Below are 18,552 nucleotides of genomic sequence, written 5' to 3' on the forward strand. Positions count from 1 at the left end.
TAAGCCGTGAGTGGGAATGCCCACTTTCATTAGAAATATTTGAACTCCAAGTTATGTAAATATATTATTGTGCTGCCATGTATCATGCATAAATCTTTATGAACAACAAGAAATTTTATTAATTCTAAAGCGTTACATTATTTTACTCTTTAATAAGGGGGCTAATGACTCTATTTTTAAGTGCTTTCTTTCCTATTTTATAATTTTTAAATAAATATGTCGTAAAACATTATTTCATACCATTTAAAAAGACATATTACTATTTTATTTAGTTTATAAATTATTATGAAAAAAAAAAAAAAAAAAAATGAAAGGGATACGTTAAAAGAAGGTTCGTCAAATTAAAATACCTATATATATATATCCTCCTCCCACGCTATTCTTTTATTATTACTAAGAATGCTAAAGAATTATAAGAAATACATTCATAAAACAGCTGCAACCTACATTTTAAAAATTATTACTGAATTTTTGAGTGTTCAATATGATGCTAATGTTAATATATGTTATAATGTATCTTTTTTTTTTTTTTTTTTTATATATAATGAGATAATATAGTTACATATAGAATCTACAAGTTGCATTTAATTTTATTACATGATAATGAAAAAAATATATTTCTAATTTATGCACTCTTCGGTATTTTTTCTCTGGATTTTTTTTAATTAGAGTAAAAGTTAAAAAAAGAAATAAATGAAAAAATAAAATGACAGACAATAATTTAACGCCATGTAATTAATAATTATTTTTTATTAATATCTACAAGAACAATTAATTGATTATCAAGCACTCCCTATATATTTTTATTTTTAAAAAAGAAACGATATTCTTCTAACGCTACTTTCTTGATAAATACATGTAATTATTTAATGCTACAGAGAAAAAAAAAAAAATTTGATTATAAAATGTTATTCTACCTTGAAAAAAATGCTTCATTATATATATTACATGTTTTTTAAATATAAATCCGATTATTTTTTGTTTTTTTTTTAATGCTACGGAGAAATTATAAATTATAGTTTACAGTTTAGTATTGTTTCCGTCTTAAAAAAAAAAATAATTTTTTTTTATTCATATTAGAGAAAATGATTAAGCAAAGTAACAGTTAAATTAAATATCTTTATTATTATTATTTTTTTTATTAATTAAAATTTGATTTTTATAAAATATTTTACATTATAGTAAAATTGATTTATTCAATTTATAGATAAGTAAAAAGGAACATAATATATAAAAATACTTTAGTAATTAACCTGATTTAATAGAATAGGAATAATTTTTTTTTTTTATTTATTTATTTTTTTTTTTTTGATACGATTAATCTATTTTATATTGCATAATTTATATATTATATAATAAAAATAATACTTAATATAATATTAATAATTTTTGTTTCTACTTGTTTTTTATATATATAAAATATATTATACTGAAGTGAAAATGGTCAATGCAAGTTTTAATCGTATTACAAACGTCTCCAGAAATGAAGGAAGAAACCATGAATGTGCTGTAACTACGAAAGATTCTGATTCAGGCAGTATGGGTACTTGGGAAAGTCAAAGAACAACTAATAATAACAATAAGTTCCCATTTTATCTCAAACTTTCTATCTTTGGTATCTTATTTTTGGCGTTGCAATGCTTCACTGAGGTATGCTAAGAAGAAAATAAAAAAGAAAATGTATAAGAATGAAGTTGGACACTTAATAGTTTTTTATGGATTGTTCTTGTGCCCTACAACATATGGCGTATACATTTATATGGGCATATATTAACGAGAGCATTTTTTATTTTTTTTTTTATCGTGAGTTGTGCATGTACATTTTATAATTACAAAAATGTATTTATGATTTTATAAATGCTAACGAATTAATATTACACAAAAATGCTCAATTTTTTTTATAGAATAATACCTTCGGAAATTCATTTGATAGTGAAGGGATAAACACATACGGTGTATCTTTTGATTTAAGAACCAACAGAAACTTGGGAGAATCATTAAGAAAAGCAAAAGACGTCAAAGAAACAATATTAGAAGAAGAAACTAGCAGTGCTCCACGGGTTCAAGAAGTAGATGATGAAGATGATAAGAAAAAAAAGAATAAAAAATTGGCTGAGGAAATGTATAAGAAAAAGATGGAAGAAAGATTTAAAACAATGTCTAATAATAGGCCTACACATGTTCCAGGACCAAGCCATCAACACAATCATCACCTCCCCAAATTGTCTGATCAAGAACTTATGCAATTATTAAGATTTTTACCACCACCACCACAAGCAATGCAGAGAAGACCTGCAAATCAGGGAGGCTCAAACGCAGGTGGAAGATTACCATTTGAAAGCCCTGAACAAATGATGCAATTCTTAAGATTTTTAAATGAAACACAAAATATGATGGGTAATAATGCATGTTGTAAGTTAGGTGAATGTGATGAAGAAGAAGAGATAGAAAAAAAATCCGTTATAAAAACCATGATAAGTGATGCATTTAATGTAGTCCCATTTCTTTTACCTGCCGTCCCCCCACTTTTGATGATGTTCATTGGAACCCAAAGAACCTACTTATTATTATACACGTTATCCTTAGTAAAAGATGCATATGATATCTTACAGAAAATGAAAAATTAATAAATTGTAAAAATTACTTGATTTTTAATATTCCTTAATATATCAATGTTTTTGTTTTTCATATTGAGAATAAATAAAAAAAAAAAAAATATTTTTCTGCATTCTTTGATAGCATTAATAATGTTTTTATGCACCTTTTTTTTTGAACATTTTTGTGAACTTACATGAAGAAACCGAACCGAAATATTTTATGTTCCTTTCAATAAGTTTTTTATGTTTACAAAATATGTGTTAACCGTGTTACAAGAAGAAATATGAAATTAATACAATGATTTTCAAAAATTTTTTAACGTTTATATTTATTTGTTTGTTTAATATATTCTGTTTTATAAAAATGTACACCTAATTCATGGGTATAAAACACAATCCATTGCTCATGCATATATGTGTGTATATATATGTGCACCATGTTTGTATGCGTACAATAGAGACCCTATATGACTTTATTGTCTCTGTATTTTGTCGACCTATTAAAATGAATATGTTTTAACCCTGCGAAGTAGATGTATTTTATAAAATGAATTTTAAGTTTCATCACACATGAATATATAGAAGCGCATGATCCATACAATATGTACATATAGATTTACATTTGTACGGAATGTAAAATATAAATTTTTATTGAACAAATTTATATTATGAATGCCATTATTAAATACTATTTTATGAAAAAGTAATAGATGAAAGAAGGGGACATCAAGGACTTATACTTCTTATACAATGGGCAAAAATTAAAAGATTATATACATTTTTTTTTTTGTTATGACATTTTAAGCTCGTATTTGAAATTTTGGATTTAAAAGGTCTACTACTTATTTGCGTTATATAATTGTGCACATACAAACAAGTACACTATAATTTTGTATGAGAGTGGATAAGAATTATGAAAAACAACAAAAAAAAAAAAAAAAAACGAACGCGAAGAAAGACAAACAGGAAAAAAGCAAACAAGAAAAAAAAAAAAAATAATAATCATTTTTCTTTTTTCACTATGAAGAAAATCAAAAGTGTATAAGATTTTTTTCTTTCTCGCTTTGTGCGCTTAGAGCTGTTAGGTTTTTATTTTCTCTTCTATATCTGTACAATAATAGATGCATAATGTTGATTATTTTTTATTTTTGTAGAGTAAGGACGCAAGTTTTTTTTTTTTTTTTTTTTACCCTTTTATAATATTTATTCTTTTTATGAAAGAAAAAAAATTATATGTCCACATGTTTTACTTTGCTTAATATATGCTATAATTTGTTAGAAGGTGCACAAAAGTGTTCGAGAAAAGTTAGAAATCACTTTGATTTATATTTGGTGTAAGGTTTATCTGGAATTTATTTAATTCATTGTTGTCTAATAAAAAAAGACTAATAGAAATATCTAAGGATGAATGATGAGGCATTATAAGACTACATTAGAACATCCTTTCGAAAAGAAGCCGCAAATAAATATTGTATAAGTTGCCATAAAATGGGTATATTACGTAAATAAATTACATCTTGAATTATAACATTCATGTACATTTTTTTTTTTTTTTTTTTCTTTAATATAAATTCATTTTTTCACATTTTTGACAATTTATTTTAAAAATAAATTATTTAGATATATAGAACAATTTAGTTTTACATTCTTAGTTATTTATGAAAAAAGATAAATGCATAAAACATTTAAAATATAAAAAGATATCATTTAATATTGTGCTTAATTTTGTGTGCATGCATATGCATCTTAATATATGATATCATGGACATGTAAATCCGTGTAAAGTTTTCCTTAATTCATTTTGCGAATATCTTTTACTGTTCTTTTTATTTTAAATATTGTAGACAAGAATTTTGCATATATTATATGATCACTATAAAACATAAATAACGAAGGTGGTATTAGATTTATTTACCCCATCAATGCTTAGTATTTTATGTAAAAGATAAACACAATTTTGCTTGTTCCCTTGTGGAAGCATGTGCTCGCACATGCATGTAATACCTATATGTATATACATATCGGTAACTAGAAATAGATGAATTTCTACAATTGTAAAATTTATTTGTTTGAAAAAAAAGAAAAAACCTAACAATAGTAGAATGAATAATATAAACGCAAAATTTTGTTTTATAAGAACATACATAGAGGAGGTAGTCAAAATAGTCCTATAAAAGATCAAGACAAAAATTACAGAAAAATGTAGAGAAAAAAATTTTATGATGAGTTTTTTTGCATGCAATATGATTTGCCTAGGATTTAGATACAAACGCAATATAGTTAGTATAAAGTTTGATTACTATTTGGTGAGGTATCATTCAATTTGTTCGTTTTCGCATTATTCATTTTACATTTATTTATTATTATTATTTTTTTTTTTTTTTTCAATTAGTTCCATCATTTAAGATCAATTAAAAGCACTACAGAGTATAGTAACATTAAAAAAATAAATGTAATACTTAGAACCATTGGTACTTACCACAATTAAAATAAAAATAACTTTGAAAGTATAGAAAACCACCCCAAGAACTCCTCCTAAGGAAGGAAACATTTTTTTTTAATGTGCGCTCATAATAGTATTTCTAAAAATATAAAAGCAGGAATAAATAATTACATTTTTGTTAAAAAATAGGCAAGAATCAAATTTTTTATATTTTTCATTTTCTTTAAATTTTATATGCAAGAAAAAACAAAACAAACACGTATGTATAGAAGAAATACAAAGTAAGCAAAAGACTTTAAGACACGAAAAAAATTAGTGATGCAGTTTTGTTACATTTATTGCCCTACGTATATGTTGCATGACCTTTTTACTTCTAGGATTGCAGAAAACATTTCCATTAAGAGGATAAAACAAAATTTATAATACATATAAACCTGTCGAAATAAGCAAATTAAGGAAAAAATAAAAAAAAAAGGTAAAGGTAAATGGTGAATGGTAAATGCAAATAGTGCAGACCAAAAGTAAATGGTAAAAAGGAGGAAAAAAAAAAGAAAGAAAAAAAAAATTTTAGTACATTTTTTATAATTAAATGATGAGGTAAATACATATAAATTTCGATAAAAATTTAAGAATGGAAAAAAAATAATACTGAAATGAAAAGACATTGAATTATTAATTTAATATGTATTACGTTGTATTAAATTACTATTTCTTCATATAAACAAATTTATTTTTAACCCCCTATTTATAAACACTTGTAATTTTTCATGCTAAAATAATAATAATAATGTAGTTAATTCTGTATTATGTATGCGATGTTGTGTTATATATAATATATATAATTAAATTAAAATAATAAATTTCTCGATTAAAGCAAGATATTGCATAAAATTTTAATGTTTACAAAAAACATGACAGAACATTTTGATTCTGCAGGAATGGCATATAAGTAGAGAGACCTTTATATATAAGTCTGCATAGGAAAAACAGGAAATTAAGTTAGAAGATAATATTTTTGGATCATTTGATTCAGGTTCGCGAGTTATAATCTGTTGTTCTCTTTATTCATATAAATTTATGTATATTACAAAATATAGACCCACTATATGTTTTTCAAAATATTTTTCTAGAAAAATTTAAATGACATAAAAAGAATAATTCTTTTTAGCATCATTTTTATCTAAGAATAATAAAATGAATACATAATTTTTTATAAATTTCATAAAAATAGTTGATAGATAATTTATAAAATGCTTGAAATGAACAATGAACTGCCGGACAATACTTTATTCATTGCAGCAGAAATAAGAACCAAAAATAATAAAGGCAGGAATACCAAACATCATTTTACTCATTTATTAAAAGAACAAAGAAAAATTAGTATGAAAATGTGCTTCAAAAATGTTATAACTTTTAGATTTTTCTTTTTTTCCATTTGTATACTGCTACATCTGTTCTCACAAGTATGAGAAATGGGAAATAAACAAATTCTCAATCATATATACATTTTTTTTTTTTTTTTTTTTTTCAATTCTTTTTAATTTAAATTTTTTATTAAAATTGTTATTTCTGATGAATTATATATTTAACGAACGTGGTTTCTGTTTTTTTAATTATTTCTGTAGGATAAATATATTACTGATGACAGAAATATATGTGAAGAGATAAAATTTGGCTGTACATATCAAAGAAAATTAGCCGAAAAAAAAAAATGTCCAGCTAATGATAAAACTCAAATTAATAGTGTTAAAAAGAAAGTAGTTAGAAAACCTTCCTTAAAAAGGGCATCGTGTATTCTATTAGTAGAGAACAAGACAAACAATAGAGGTGCTACAACAGCCAATGGTGATGAAGTAACAGTCAATGGTGATGCTGCAACAGTCAATGGTAATGCTACGACAACCAATAGTGACGCTAAAACATCCACTGGTAATGCTACTACAGTCAATAGTGACACTAGAGCAGCCAAAAGTGACGCTAAACCAGTCAAAGGTGTTTCTAAACCAATCAAAGGTGTTTCTAAACCAGTCAAAGGCGTTTCTAAACCGGTCAAAGGTGTTTCTAAACCAGTCAAATGTGTTTCTAAGACAGTCAATGGTGTCGCTAAAACAGTCAAAGATGATTCTATAACAGTCAATGATGCCGCTAAAACAGTCAAAGATGATTCTATAACGGTCAAAGATGATTCTATAACAGTCAAAGATGATTCTATAACAGTCAATGGTGGTGCTATAACAGTTAATGGTGACGCTAAAACAGTCAAAGATGATGATACTATAACAGTCAATGGTGATGTGAAAAAAATGCGAAGCTGTTTGAAAAAGGGAAAAAATAAAAACCGAGAGAAACGAAAAGTACACTTTGCAGATCCCATATCAGCCGAAAAAATATTTTATAAAGATGAACCTGTATGGTACGATGAAGAAAATGATGAAAGCATCCAAAACTGGCAAAATTATATTACATCCATAAAAAACACAAATAAAGGAAATTTATTTTCACAATTTTTCAAAATGAAAAAAAGAACTAGTGAGCAAAATTAATGGTAAGTGTTTTTGAATCGCAAGGAAAGGAAACTATGAATAAAAGTAAAAGTTATATGGAAAAGTGATGAATAGTAAGAAAATATTGCTCCTTGAGAAGAAAATACAAATAATGTAGTAGCATTTATGGAATTACCCACAAATAAAAATCTTCTAAAGATCAGAATAATGGAACATTTAATTGTAAGAAAAAATTAATAAAGAAGAATATTGGTATGTAAATAAGACACAGGAAAACAATATATTTTACAATCTGCAGAAAAAGGAATAATTGTATAAAAAATCCATTAAGTAAACAATTATGAAGTACTAAAATTATATTTTTTTAAATTTATATGAAACTGTAGGAAAATGTAATTTTTCAAGAAAGGTAACAAAATATGAATTTTATAAAAAAATTGAACCTTTATAGTACTATATATGAAGCTTATTGATATGAATATTTCTGCATATATTTTTTTGTTCTTGCATTTTTAAAAAATGAGAAAGACTTTATGTAAATTAAGTGAAGATTCACAAGGTAGCGGAGAAGAAAATAAATTCAATTGAATGAATGGAACAGAGGTGATGTTCTATTTCTACGTTGGCGAGATAATTAAGGAAAAGAGATAAAACTCATTTGATTTTTTTATGTAAAATAATTATTGGGGAAAAATGCATTACATGGGCGGAAAATATCCAGATTATTATAAATCAAAAGATTATCATGGAAATTGCTTACAAGTAAAAAGTGATCTTATGTTAATCCTGTTTTGGATGCATATTTAATAGAACAAAATATCAAAAAATTAATGTAATAGTTTAAACAAGGATTTTTTGTTATTATTCCAACGAAATTTTGAATAAACTTGTTAGAGTATACAAAATTAAACTTTAAGTCCAATCGATATTCTTTACTTTTGTTTTTTATTCTCTGGGGCTAAGGAAAATCTATGAAATTACCAATTCTGTAATGTTAAAAATTAAACACAATGATATGATGAAGATTCATTTATAAGGTAGTATCTTCCGAATAGCATGTTTTTGTGAAATTATAAAAATTAGTTACCCTTAATAAAATTAATTGAAAGAAGCATTTTTACAACATTCTATGATGTCATCATTAAATGAAAAAAAAAAAAATTGTGAAAAACACGTATTTTTTTTTTTTTTTTTTTTTCTAACGCAAATGCTCACATGGCTTTTCTTCTGTTAATAATTTTTTGTTTAATTTTTGAATAAAATGTAAAATTAAATTATAAGAAAATATGTGACATCTGATCTTTTGTTTTTTCAAGATATCCACATAGTTGAAAATGTCAAATATAAAAATGTGTACATATGTGTACAGAATGCACGTACATTTAAGAATTTATTGGCTTATTTAATTACCTATTTTTTCATTTGTTTTTTCAATTTTTTATTTTTTGCGTTATGTTATAAAAAGTTACTTTTATGTGTTCTACACTCAATTATTTGTATGACTTACATTAACTATTATGACAGGAATGCGTATAATAGTTTTCATGTTGCTTAAGCACTATCAAATTTTTTTTATGTATTATTTTTACTCATTTGGTAAAGAGAAAAAACTAAAACATTTATGAATACAGATATTACAATATGTATACACACTATTTGTATAAAATTTAATTGGATTTTGTATTCTTAACCTTCAAAAGAAGAAATAAAAATCGAATAAAAGGCCAATGCAACCTGTTGTAATGTGTAGATATACATAAATGGAATTTACATAATACTGGGATAAATTATTTGCACTCATTTGATTTATAGTTGATATCGTACTATTATGTATGCCTAAGTTTTCACACTTATGTTGACAGATATAAAATACATGTCAATGCAGATATATAGAGTAATTCGCGAACTTAACAATAGAAATTAAAGCAAGTTTGCTTGTGTTTTTATCATGGGCGAAATTTTTCCAGTGCAAAAATTTATAACTTCTTATTTAGTCAAATACTATGTAATATAGTACAATATACAACATAAAAAGTGAGATTATTATTCTTGTTTATGTAGGCTTTTATGCATACTTTCATCCTGAATTCATCACTATTTTTAATATTATACATAAACACGCATCCTCAATAAGCTTTACATGGATGTTTTATTTAAAATAACATTAAATATATATATATTTTTTAAATAATTGCGTCCTCAATTTTATTATACATCATTTTGCAATGTATATTCTCAGACAAGTAAAACATTTTTCAAGCTCTTTTTTATTTTTTAACATTAAATGAGGTAAACATAAAAATAATAAAATTTCATTTACTATAAATAATGGCTAATAAATTAACATAAAAAATTATAAAACATTAAAAACATAACAGAACAGCTCTGAATTGTGTAGATTATCTTGTTTTACTAAAATATTTTTATAAAGAACATTTTAGAAATGTGTTCACGAATATTTGTTTTGAGTTCATATTAGAAACTCCCGTTTCTTTAGCATGTAATAAATTTTTTTTTTTCTTTTTAGTGAAAAAATATATAATTATATAGAAGTTTCTTTTGTGATGACATTTAAATTTTAGAGAACAAAACATAGCTAGATCGATTTCGTGAAAGAGTTGTACAAAACCTATATTTTTAAAATAAATATAACAAAAACGGTAACATGAAAACACAAATAGCGAAACAACACTGAATTAGTGTGGTTAACTTTTAAAGAAACTTTTTTTTTTTTTTTTCTTTCTAAATTAGTGTTAATTGCTATATTTTAGAAGAAACAATAAATGATTTCTTTTGTTCATTTTATTCAATTTAATAGAAAAGAATGAGCTAGAAAAAAAAATCGAGACACAAAAAAAAAAAAAAAAAAAAAAAAAAATAATTCAAGTGAAACTAGGTTTTATGCACTCGATTATAGCTATTTACTTAGTTGTATGCTGATATATATAACAACTGAAATAAGTATAACATTGCTACTTTTTATGATTTAAAGTTTAAGAAATAATAAATATTAATTAATTTATTATGTTTTTTTTTTTTTAATATAAAATTTTTTAATGTGATAATTATTAATTTATTTTTCTTTTTAATTCAAAATTATGTAATATAATTATTATTACTTATTTTTTTTATTTTATTTTTATTTCGATTTTTTTACGAACACTTTGGCCTATTCACAAAACGTTTATATTCTTTAAATTAAATTATATGTAAAAATATAGTATTTAAAATCTCCAAGTTTAATAATAAAATAATATACAAAATGATGGATTTAGGATTATTTAATCATATATGCCTCCATGATGATTCACGAAGGAGTTCCTTAATCAGAAACAATAACAATTCTACGGATAGCTTTACAGCTTCATTAGAAAATGGAAATAAAATCAAAGGTAGAAACTTCCCAAAGTCCTCAAGATCTAAGATTGTTCTTTTGTTTGTTGTTGCCATGTTATGTTTCTTTATGCAGGTATAGTAAAAAATGAAATTTTAAAAATATGTTAAATATTTGTATATGCCTGTTTATCTATCATTTTATCTATTTATGTATTTGTTTTACGTTGTATACTTATCTTTTTTTAATAATATAAAAATTTGTCCGAAAATATTTAAAAAAAATAATACAATTATAAACGTTTGTCATAGAATACCCTCATAACAAAAAATGGTAAGGAAATTAATGGATTACAATTACGCAATAGATTTTCAAGAAGCCTAGGTGAATCTACATTAAGAGGATCAGCAGATGCTAATCATTCAAGTACTAATGTTGATACAAAAAAAAAGAATTATTTCCAAAACAGAGACAAAAATTATGACAAAGTTGTACATGAACTAGAGGAGAAATTCAGGAACGAGAAACAACACAATGCAGTCCACGATGAATAATTATATTACAATTTTATATCATTTACTTTAGAAAATTTAGATATGGGCATGAAATGAATATATAAAGAATAGGAATACTAAGAGAAATTATTATAATATAAAAATATATAATAAAAATTTAATTTATTTTGTCAATTTTTTATTGCACGTATGAAATTTGAAATGGAACATTTAGAACTTCAAAGAAAGACATATATAGATAATCTGCGCGAGAATATTTTTGTATTAAGTTTGAAGTATAAAAATAAACTAAAATTATGATATGAATAAAAATTCCCAATTAGAGATATACTAATGCAAAAGAAATATAGAAATAAGAACGATTTTATACATAGAGCTTATGAAGGGAATGTACATGGATTCTTGAAATCAATTTAATTTATAAAAAAGGAATACATGGGACATTTCATGTTACTCTTTTTTTAAGAGAAATATGTATGATAAACGGGATGATGAAATAAAATGTGCCTTTTGAATATCTAAGAATTCTAATGGTTATAAGGAAGTTTTTGCTCATTTTAGATTATGACATCCCCTTTATGTATCCATTACTTCCTTTCCCAAATGATGCAATTTAAAAACAAAATACACATGCATTAATCACATCTATATTAAAGATTTTTATTATATATTTTTTTTCCGCTGTATATAAGAACTTGTTTAAATCTTTAAGAACATTATATAAAAGGAAAATAAAATACATACTTTAATAAAATATATACTTTAAAGAAAAAACATATAACTGAAAAAGGTATAACTATTTATGCACCTTCTTTAACCTTTTGATATATATATATATATATATATGTGAATTATTCATGAATGCTATTAAGAAGGGGCAGTTTTTCTTTTTTAAAAAAAAAAAAGAATCATATATATGTCCTAATTAACAATTCTGTTTTATATGATATAAAATTATGTGTTATAATTTTAATATCATATTTGATAAATACATATATTTACCATGTAAAGTTCTCTTGGATTTAGATAATGTTGGTATTACAATTCCCCAGATGATTTGAGCATGTATTTAAAAAAAAAACAAAAAAGAGAAAATGGGTGGTAGAGCTATGATTCAATAGATGAATTGTAGAATTCATTCATTAATATACAATATTTATTTGAGGTATGTTTAGAACAGTTATAACTAACAATGGTATGAATTGTTTTTAAACGATTTTTCTTAGATGGAACATGTGTCTTATGTAATGCATTTAAAGGTAAAGGATATGATATCATTTGAAGCAACAACAAATACATAAATAAATATGCTGTAAAAAAGAAAAAATAAAATTAAATAAGAAATACATAGTAGACACTTCAAATATGATGTAATAATGATATCCACTTGGATTAACATATTCATTTCTTGTATTGAATTATACTGTCATTTGAAACTTGTAGTTTGTAAACACTTTTTTATTTAATATATCCTGAAACATTCTTACAACTCGTTCATTGTTAATGTTATTTGATTCTCTTTATATTTCATTGAAATATACTCTCAGTTGATTGTTTTCTTTTGTCCAACGTGTGTCACTATTATTTGGTTTATGGTCACATTTTGTGTCTTTCAAATACTATATGTTTTATTAAACATATCTGATTAACACGACTTAATGAATTCGTTTGATTATTATGTATGTAGAAAATATATAGATCTACACTTTATTTTATTGTAAGATATAATATTACATAATAATTGTATTTATGATTCTCATTATGCGTATATTTCAAATTTGGTTATTCGTTTAATACATATTTTTTGAGGGCTCGTTTTTGGAATATTATATCAAATTACATGATATATGTATAAGTCTAATATGTTTTGTTTTTGTAGTTATTTAACATACGAAAAAAAGGGTTCCAATATTTATATTTTTAATTTTAAACTAACACTTAGTTTACTTCATAACGAATGAATTAAAATTATTTTGTAGACTAATTTTAATAAAATCATAATCGAAAAAATTGTAATTAAAAGAAAATAATAATGTCCTAATAAGTTACAAATATTATAAACTCAATATTTAATAATTTCTAAGTGAACTAAGACTTCAAAGTGTAAAATTTGTTAGAATAAATTGAATAACACTTGTGTCTTGAAACATTTTATTTTATGAAAACATTATAACTATTAATTGGAATAAAAATTACACAAATGTGAAGTCATATTTTTTACGGGCTTAATTTATTAATTATTTTTTATACTTTTTGAAATATAATAGTGAATTATTCTTTTAAAAATACAATTTTTTATATAACGTAAACACACTTCGCACATAATTCTTTTGATGTGTCATGTGATGTATTTATTTTGACATATACATAATTTATTCTCTTTAGATTTTATTACACACTTTAAATCAAATAAAAAAAGACACTATCATTATAAAACATTATTTGGCATATTAAATATGCAAATAGCAGGAACACTATTCATATATTTATTCATTTTTATTTACATAATAGAATAAATTTTGTAAGTTTTTATTTTATTTTGCACTTCACATCATTGATCAGTAGTAATAAGAAAATATAACATTAAATGAAATTACAATCACAGAAGAGAAAACAAATATATCAAATATTGTACAAGTAATTTTATTCTTTAATAATCTACAATAAAAGAAAAAGATATAAATTTATTTTTCATTAATAATAATATTTTAAAAACATGATGTTATTACTTAGTTAAACATTTACGACATTTGAAATTAACATAATGGCCAAGCAGAAATGTGGCAAATGTTAAAGCATATTAAATAAAAGATAAAAATATTTTGTACAACACATTTATATATCTTTAGAAATGTCGTTTTATAAATGTATTTGAAATAAGCTTATATCCTTCAAAAAAAAAAAAAAACTCTTAAAAAATATATACACATAAGTTATATATATAGTGAAATAAACATACGTAATATAAAATTACCACAAAACATAAAATGAAATTAAATGTTATAAAATATTAAATAATTCTCGCATATAATGCAACCTAGTTAGATATAATTGATGTAAATTAAGATAATTATTATTAATAATAATCTATCACATTTTACATAGACAAACAAGGTTAATAATAACTAATCCTTAAAAAAAAAAATAAAATAAAAAGGTACACACAAAATAAATGTAACGAAAATACCAATATATGAACTTCGAGCAAAAACTCAAAACATAATACCTATAACACAAATACATTACACAATAGAAATAACAAGTGGACTCTAAACAGTAGGTCGTGAAACCTGAACCAAAAGAGATCTAAAAGTAAAAATATTACCCTTAGGAGTTATAGATTATAACACCTAAAAATGATGGTTCATATTAAATGTATTGTTATTTTTTTATAATTTATACTATAGTTTATTTTATACATAGATCTTTATCAATTTTTTTAAAATTCGAGAACAAATGTTATGTGAACAAATGTGTTAAGCTTTAAAATTAAATTAAAATTGAATAATAAAACATACATTATGATTAAATCGTTAAAACCTTTTCAACGTGAAATTATCGACATATATAAAAATTATATGATAAGAATGAAATTATATTCATGTTAAATCTACCTTTTTCTGAATTCAAAATAATGTATTTTGATCCCATTAATAATTAAACTTACAAATGTGCGTAAAAATAAAATGTTACTATATATGGAATGAATATCATTAAATAAAAATAATAAGCCCAAATTAGTTTGCCTTATGTTTGCACTAGATTATGAGTAAAAACTTGAAATCATAATACGCTATATTTATATTATATTATTTATGTGTGTCAAAAAATAATGTATCTTCATTCTATGTTTACTTGATTATGTTAATTAAGGAAAATAAAAATAAATATAAAAAAAAATTTACAAAATTTTGATAATTTAAATTAACATATTTGAGATTTATTCAATGCATCTTAATATTGTATTGTATTTTTTATTTATAAAAATTTTACTTTATCTATGTTCATATCACATAAATTATTATAAAATATAACAAAACCGAATAGAATAGATCCATATATTATGAAAAACTAATTCTATCCATTCTTCTTATATCATATATTGATATACATATCTACTTATTTTTTGGATATTGTATTAAATATATATATGATGAAGGAAGTGATTAAGGTTGCTCGTTTTACTAAAACTATTACATTTATCCTACTAATATGGATACATCAGTATAACATTGAAGAGGTATTATAATAATATATATATATATATATATAAAGTTGTATGTTTATTATAATTTTTGTTATACCTAAAAGTACATATATTTCTTCATGTGTAAATATTTGTTTTATTCAGTGTGTATTTGGTATACATTTCGGTAAGAAGTGTAATTTTGATAAAACATTGCATATAAGGAATGAGCGATTATTGGAAAATAATAAAGAGCTATACGAATCTGATCAATCAGAGTTAAATGATTATTTAGAAGGTTATATGGACAAAAAAGAAATAAAAAAATTAGTTGGAGATATACCATTATATAAAGAAGTAAGTAAATGTGAAAAAAATAGTTTACACAGTTGCAACGAAGTTTTATATGAAACAACTACTGAACATAAAGGATTAAATCCAAGATATACTATGTTTCCATGTTTAAATAGAAGTTCACCTTTATATAAAAGATTAAGAAAAATTGATTATAATTTTGAAAAAAGAATATTCGATCATCTTGAAAAATTAGACAATCGTAAATTAAAAGCAAAAATTTATAATAACATTTTTAAAAGAGCCTTATTTATAGTATATGATACACTTTTATTTTTTCGTTATGTAATTCTATTAGCTGGAACAATCTTTTGCCCTACAATATTTTATAAAGCTACGCCCCAAAATGGATATGCTGTACCCTATCTAATAATACTTGCTACATTTTTATTAGTGGTATTTTATATTATCGTAAAATTTTTAAAATATGATAGATTAAAAGATACAATGAGAATAAGGAAAACATAAAAATAGTATTGTAATTAGAAATATTTTTATATTTATATTTATTATTCTTATAATTATTTGAATTATATAATATTTTTTTGAATGAAAAACATATTTTGAAAAAAAAAACATAACTGTACAATTCTTTATCTGACAGTAATACTTTATTTTTTTATCCTTATACTTAATGCATTAACTTTTGTTCATCAATTAATCCTGTATTTGGATAAAAAAAAAAAAATAAATAAAATACATATTTTTATTACACACTCATTTATTTAATTTAATATATTCGTAATTATGTGAGTAAAATATGTACTTCATTCTTGGCAAAAAAAAATATTTTAAATCTATATGCCTTATATATGTATACACATTATAGGAGATCTATATATGTGTTTAATTAATATAGTTTATCTCTATAGAAGTGTCCAATTGTATTTACGGTGATGAGAATATATAAATGTATTTAATTTTTGTTCTGAGTACTGATTAATATGAATGCAATTAATAAACATCAGTTTTTTTTTAAAAACTACTTAAATGAAGATGTTTTTTTAAAAATTATTAAACATGTTAATTTTTGTTTTGTTTTTTGACTAAAAAGATAATTAATTTAAGTTATACATGAATTATAACATGCTATATATATTATAAAATTATTTCTAATTAAAAATAAATATATTAAAAATAGCATAGTGTGCACACTTTTTTTAAATAGGATAGCTGAAAAGTGTAAGAAAAGTGCTATTTATAGGATTATATTAATTCAAGGGATTATAATTGTGGATTTATGTTTTACTGTGAAAATATTCGATATACATTTTTATTAATATTATGAGAATAGATAAATGATAAATCAAAATATAGTTTATTATTTTATTGGATTAAATAAATAAATAAATATACCAGCCCTGCTATATGAAACATATAAAGTAATAAACTATTTTTTCTTTTGTAATAATAGATAATTTATTATTATTTATTTTATAATTTTTTCATATATACTTTTCGGGTATTAAAGGCAACGCTGCATACTATAAGAAATATTAATTTTAATAAGTATTTCATTTTTTTTTAACAACGTTAATTTAAGCTATTTTGGTTGTTCATATTAATTAGGATTTATTTGTGTAATTTATTAAAACAATTATTCTTATTATCTTTTAACCTGTTTTATTTAAAACAATATATATGGCTTTTTTATTTTATTTTTTTTTTTTAATTACTTAGAGAATTCATTTTACAGTGTATATATACATAAATAATAACATAATTTTTTGTTAGACAATGCATAAAAAAGAGAATATTACTAATATTAGAATAATTAAAAGAGATATAGGAGGAACAGTTTCGTTGTTTTTATGGGGAGAAAGTAAATATTAGAAAGTAAAGGTAACACAAACTTAAATTAACTTCTGTACATTTTATGGAGCTCTAATATTTATTAATGCATTATAAAAATTTCTCTATTTGTTGTATTTAAATGTTTTCTCGTGATTCATACACGTTTCATTGCACTTTTTGGAAGATTTATACCTCCTTTCATTTGTAGAATTAACATAATAATTAAAATTATTAACTTTGGCGTTAATATTATTTATATCCTTTAGTTCTATTATCAAGTAATTGGTAACATATTTCCTACAATTATTCCATCTATAAGTGCCAAATGTATTATATGATTGATTGGAAGTTTGATATTATTTTTTAATATTCTTAATTGATTTGTCTTAGATAAGACAATCATATATTGAATAGAAAGTACACATACAATATATACCTATATAATAAGTATTTGTTAGCTTCTTTTTACCCATATAAATTATAAATAACTTTGGGATTAATATTAAAAAAAAGAAACATGTATATTTTTGGAGTAATACAGATCACATTCGTGTTTCCAAGAACCTTTATCTACATAAAAGTTATCAAATTTATCTTTGTGCTTGTCAAATAAACTAATATTGTTATATAGAAATAAAGGTACAAATGATATGCGAATAAATGGATTAATTTAAGGTTAAATGGTATATATAATTTTATTATGAAAGAAAATAAAATTAAAATAGAAAAGGAAATATAATTATGAAATACAAAAATGTAAATGCATAATGTTTTACGTCGTAGAATATATTATATCTAGAAATTTAGAAACTAAATGACATAAAT

The 18,552-nt window shown here is 22.9% G+C and overlaps 3 protein-coding genes across 3 annotated transcripts; all 3 read left to right on the forward strand.

The window, feature by feature from the left end:
• Positions 1–1,440: 1,440 nt before the first annotated feature.
• Positions 1,441–2,627, forward strand: PGO_041890 (Plasmodium exported protein, unknown function; the record flags this gene model as incomplete). Its single annotated transcript, XM_028686375.1, has 2 exons — positions 1,441–1,650; positions 1,905–2,627. 2 exons carry the CDS (start codon positions 1,441–1,443, stop codon positions 2,625–2,627), a joined length of 933 nt encoding a protein of 310 aa, XP_028542176.1.
• A 3,672-nt stretch (positions 2,628–6,299) lies between these two features.
• PGO_041900 (Plasmodium exported protein, unknown function) lies at positions 6,300–7,583 on the forward strand (the record flags this gene model as incomplete). Its single annotated transcript, XM_028686376.1, has 2 exons — positions 6,300–6,503; positions 6,666–7,583. 2 exons carry the CDS (start codon positions 6,300–6,302, stop codon positions 7,581–7,583), a joined length of 1,122 nt encoding a protein of 373 aa, XP_028542177.1.
• A 7,960-nt stretch (positions 7,584–15,543) lies between these two features.
• On the forward strand, positions 15,544–16,401 carry PGO_041910 (variable surface protein; the record flags this gene model as incomplete). The annotated part of the gene is made up of 2 exons (XM_028686377.1): positions 15,544–15,633; positions 15,745–16,401. 2 exons carry the CDS (start codon positions 15,544–15,546, stop codon positions 16,399–16,401), a joined length of 747 nt encoding a protein of 248 aa, XP_028542178.1.
• Between the last annotated feature and the right edge of the window lie 2,151 nt (positions 16,402–18,552).

Source organism: Plasmodium gonderi (genome assembly GCF_002157705.1).
Source record: "Plasmodium gonderi DNA, contig: Chr04, whole genome shotgun sequence".
NCBI classification, from domain to species: Eukaryota; Apicomplexa; class Aconoidasida; order Haemosporida; family Plasmodiidae; genus Plasmodium; species Plasmodium gonderi.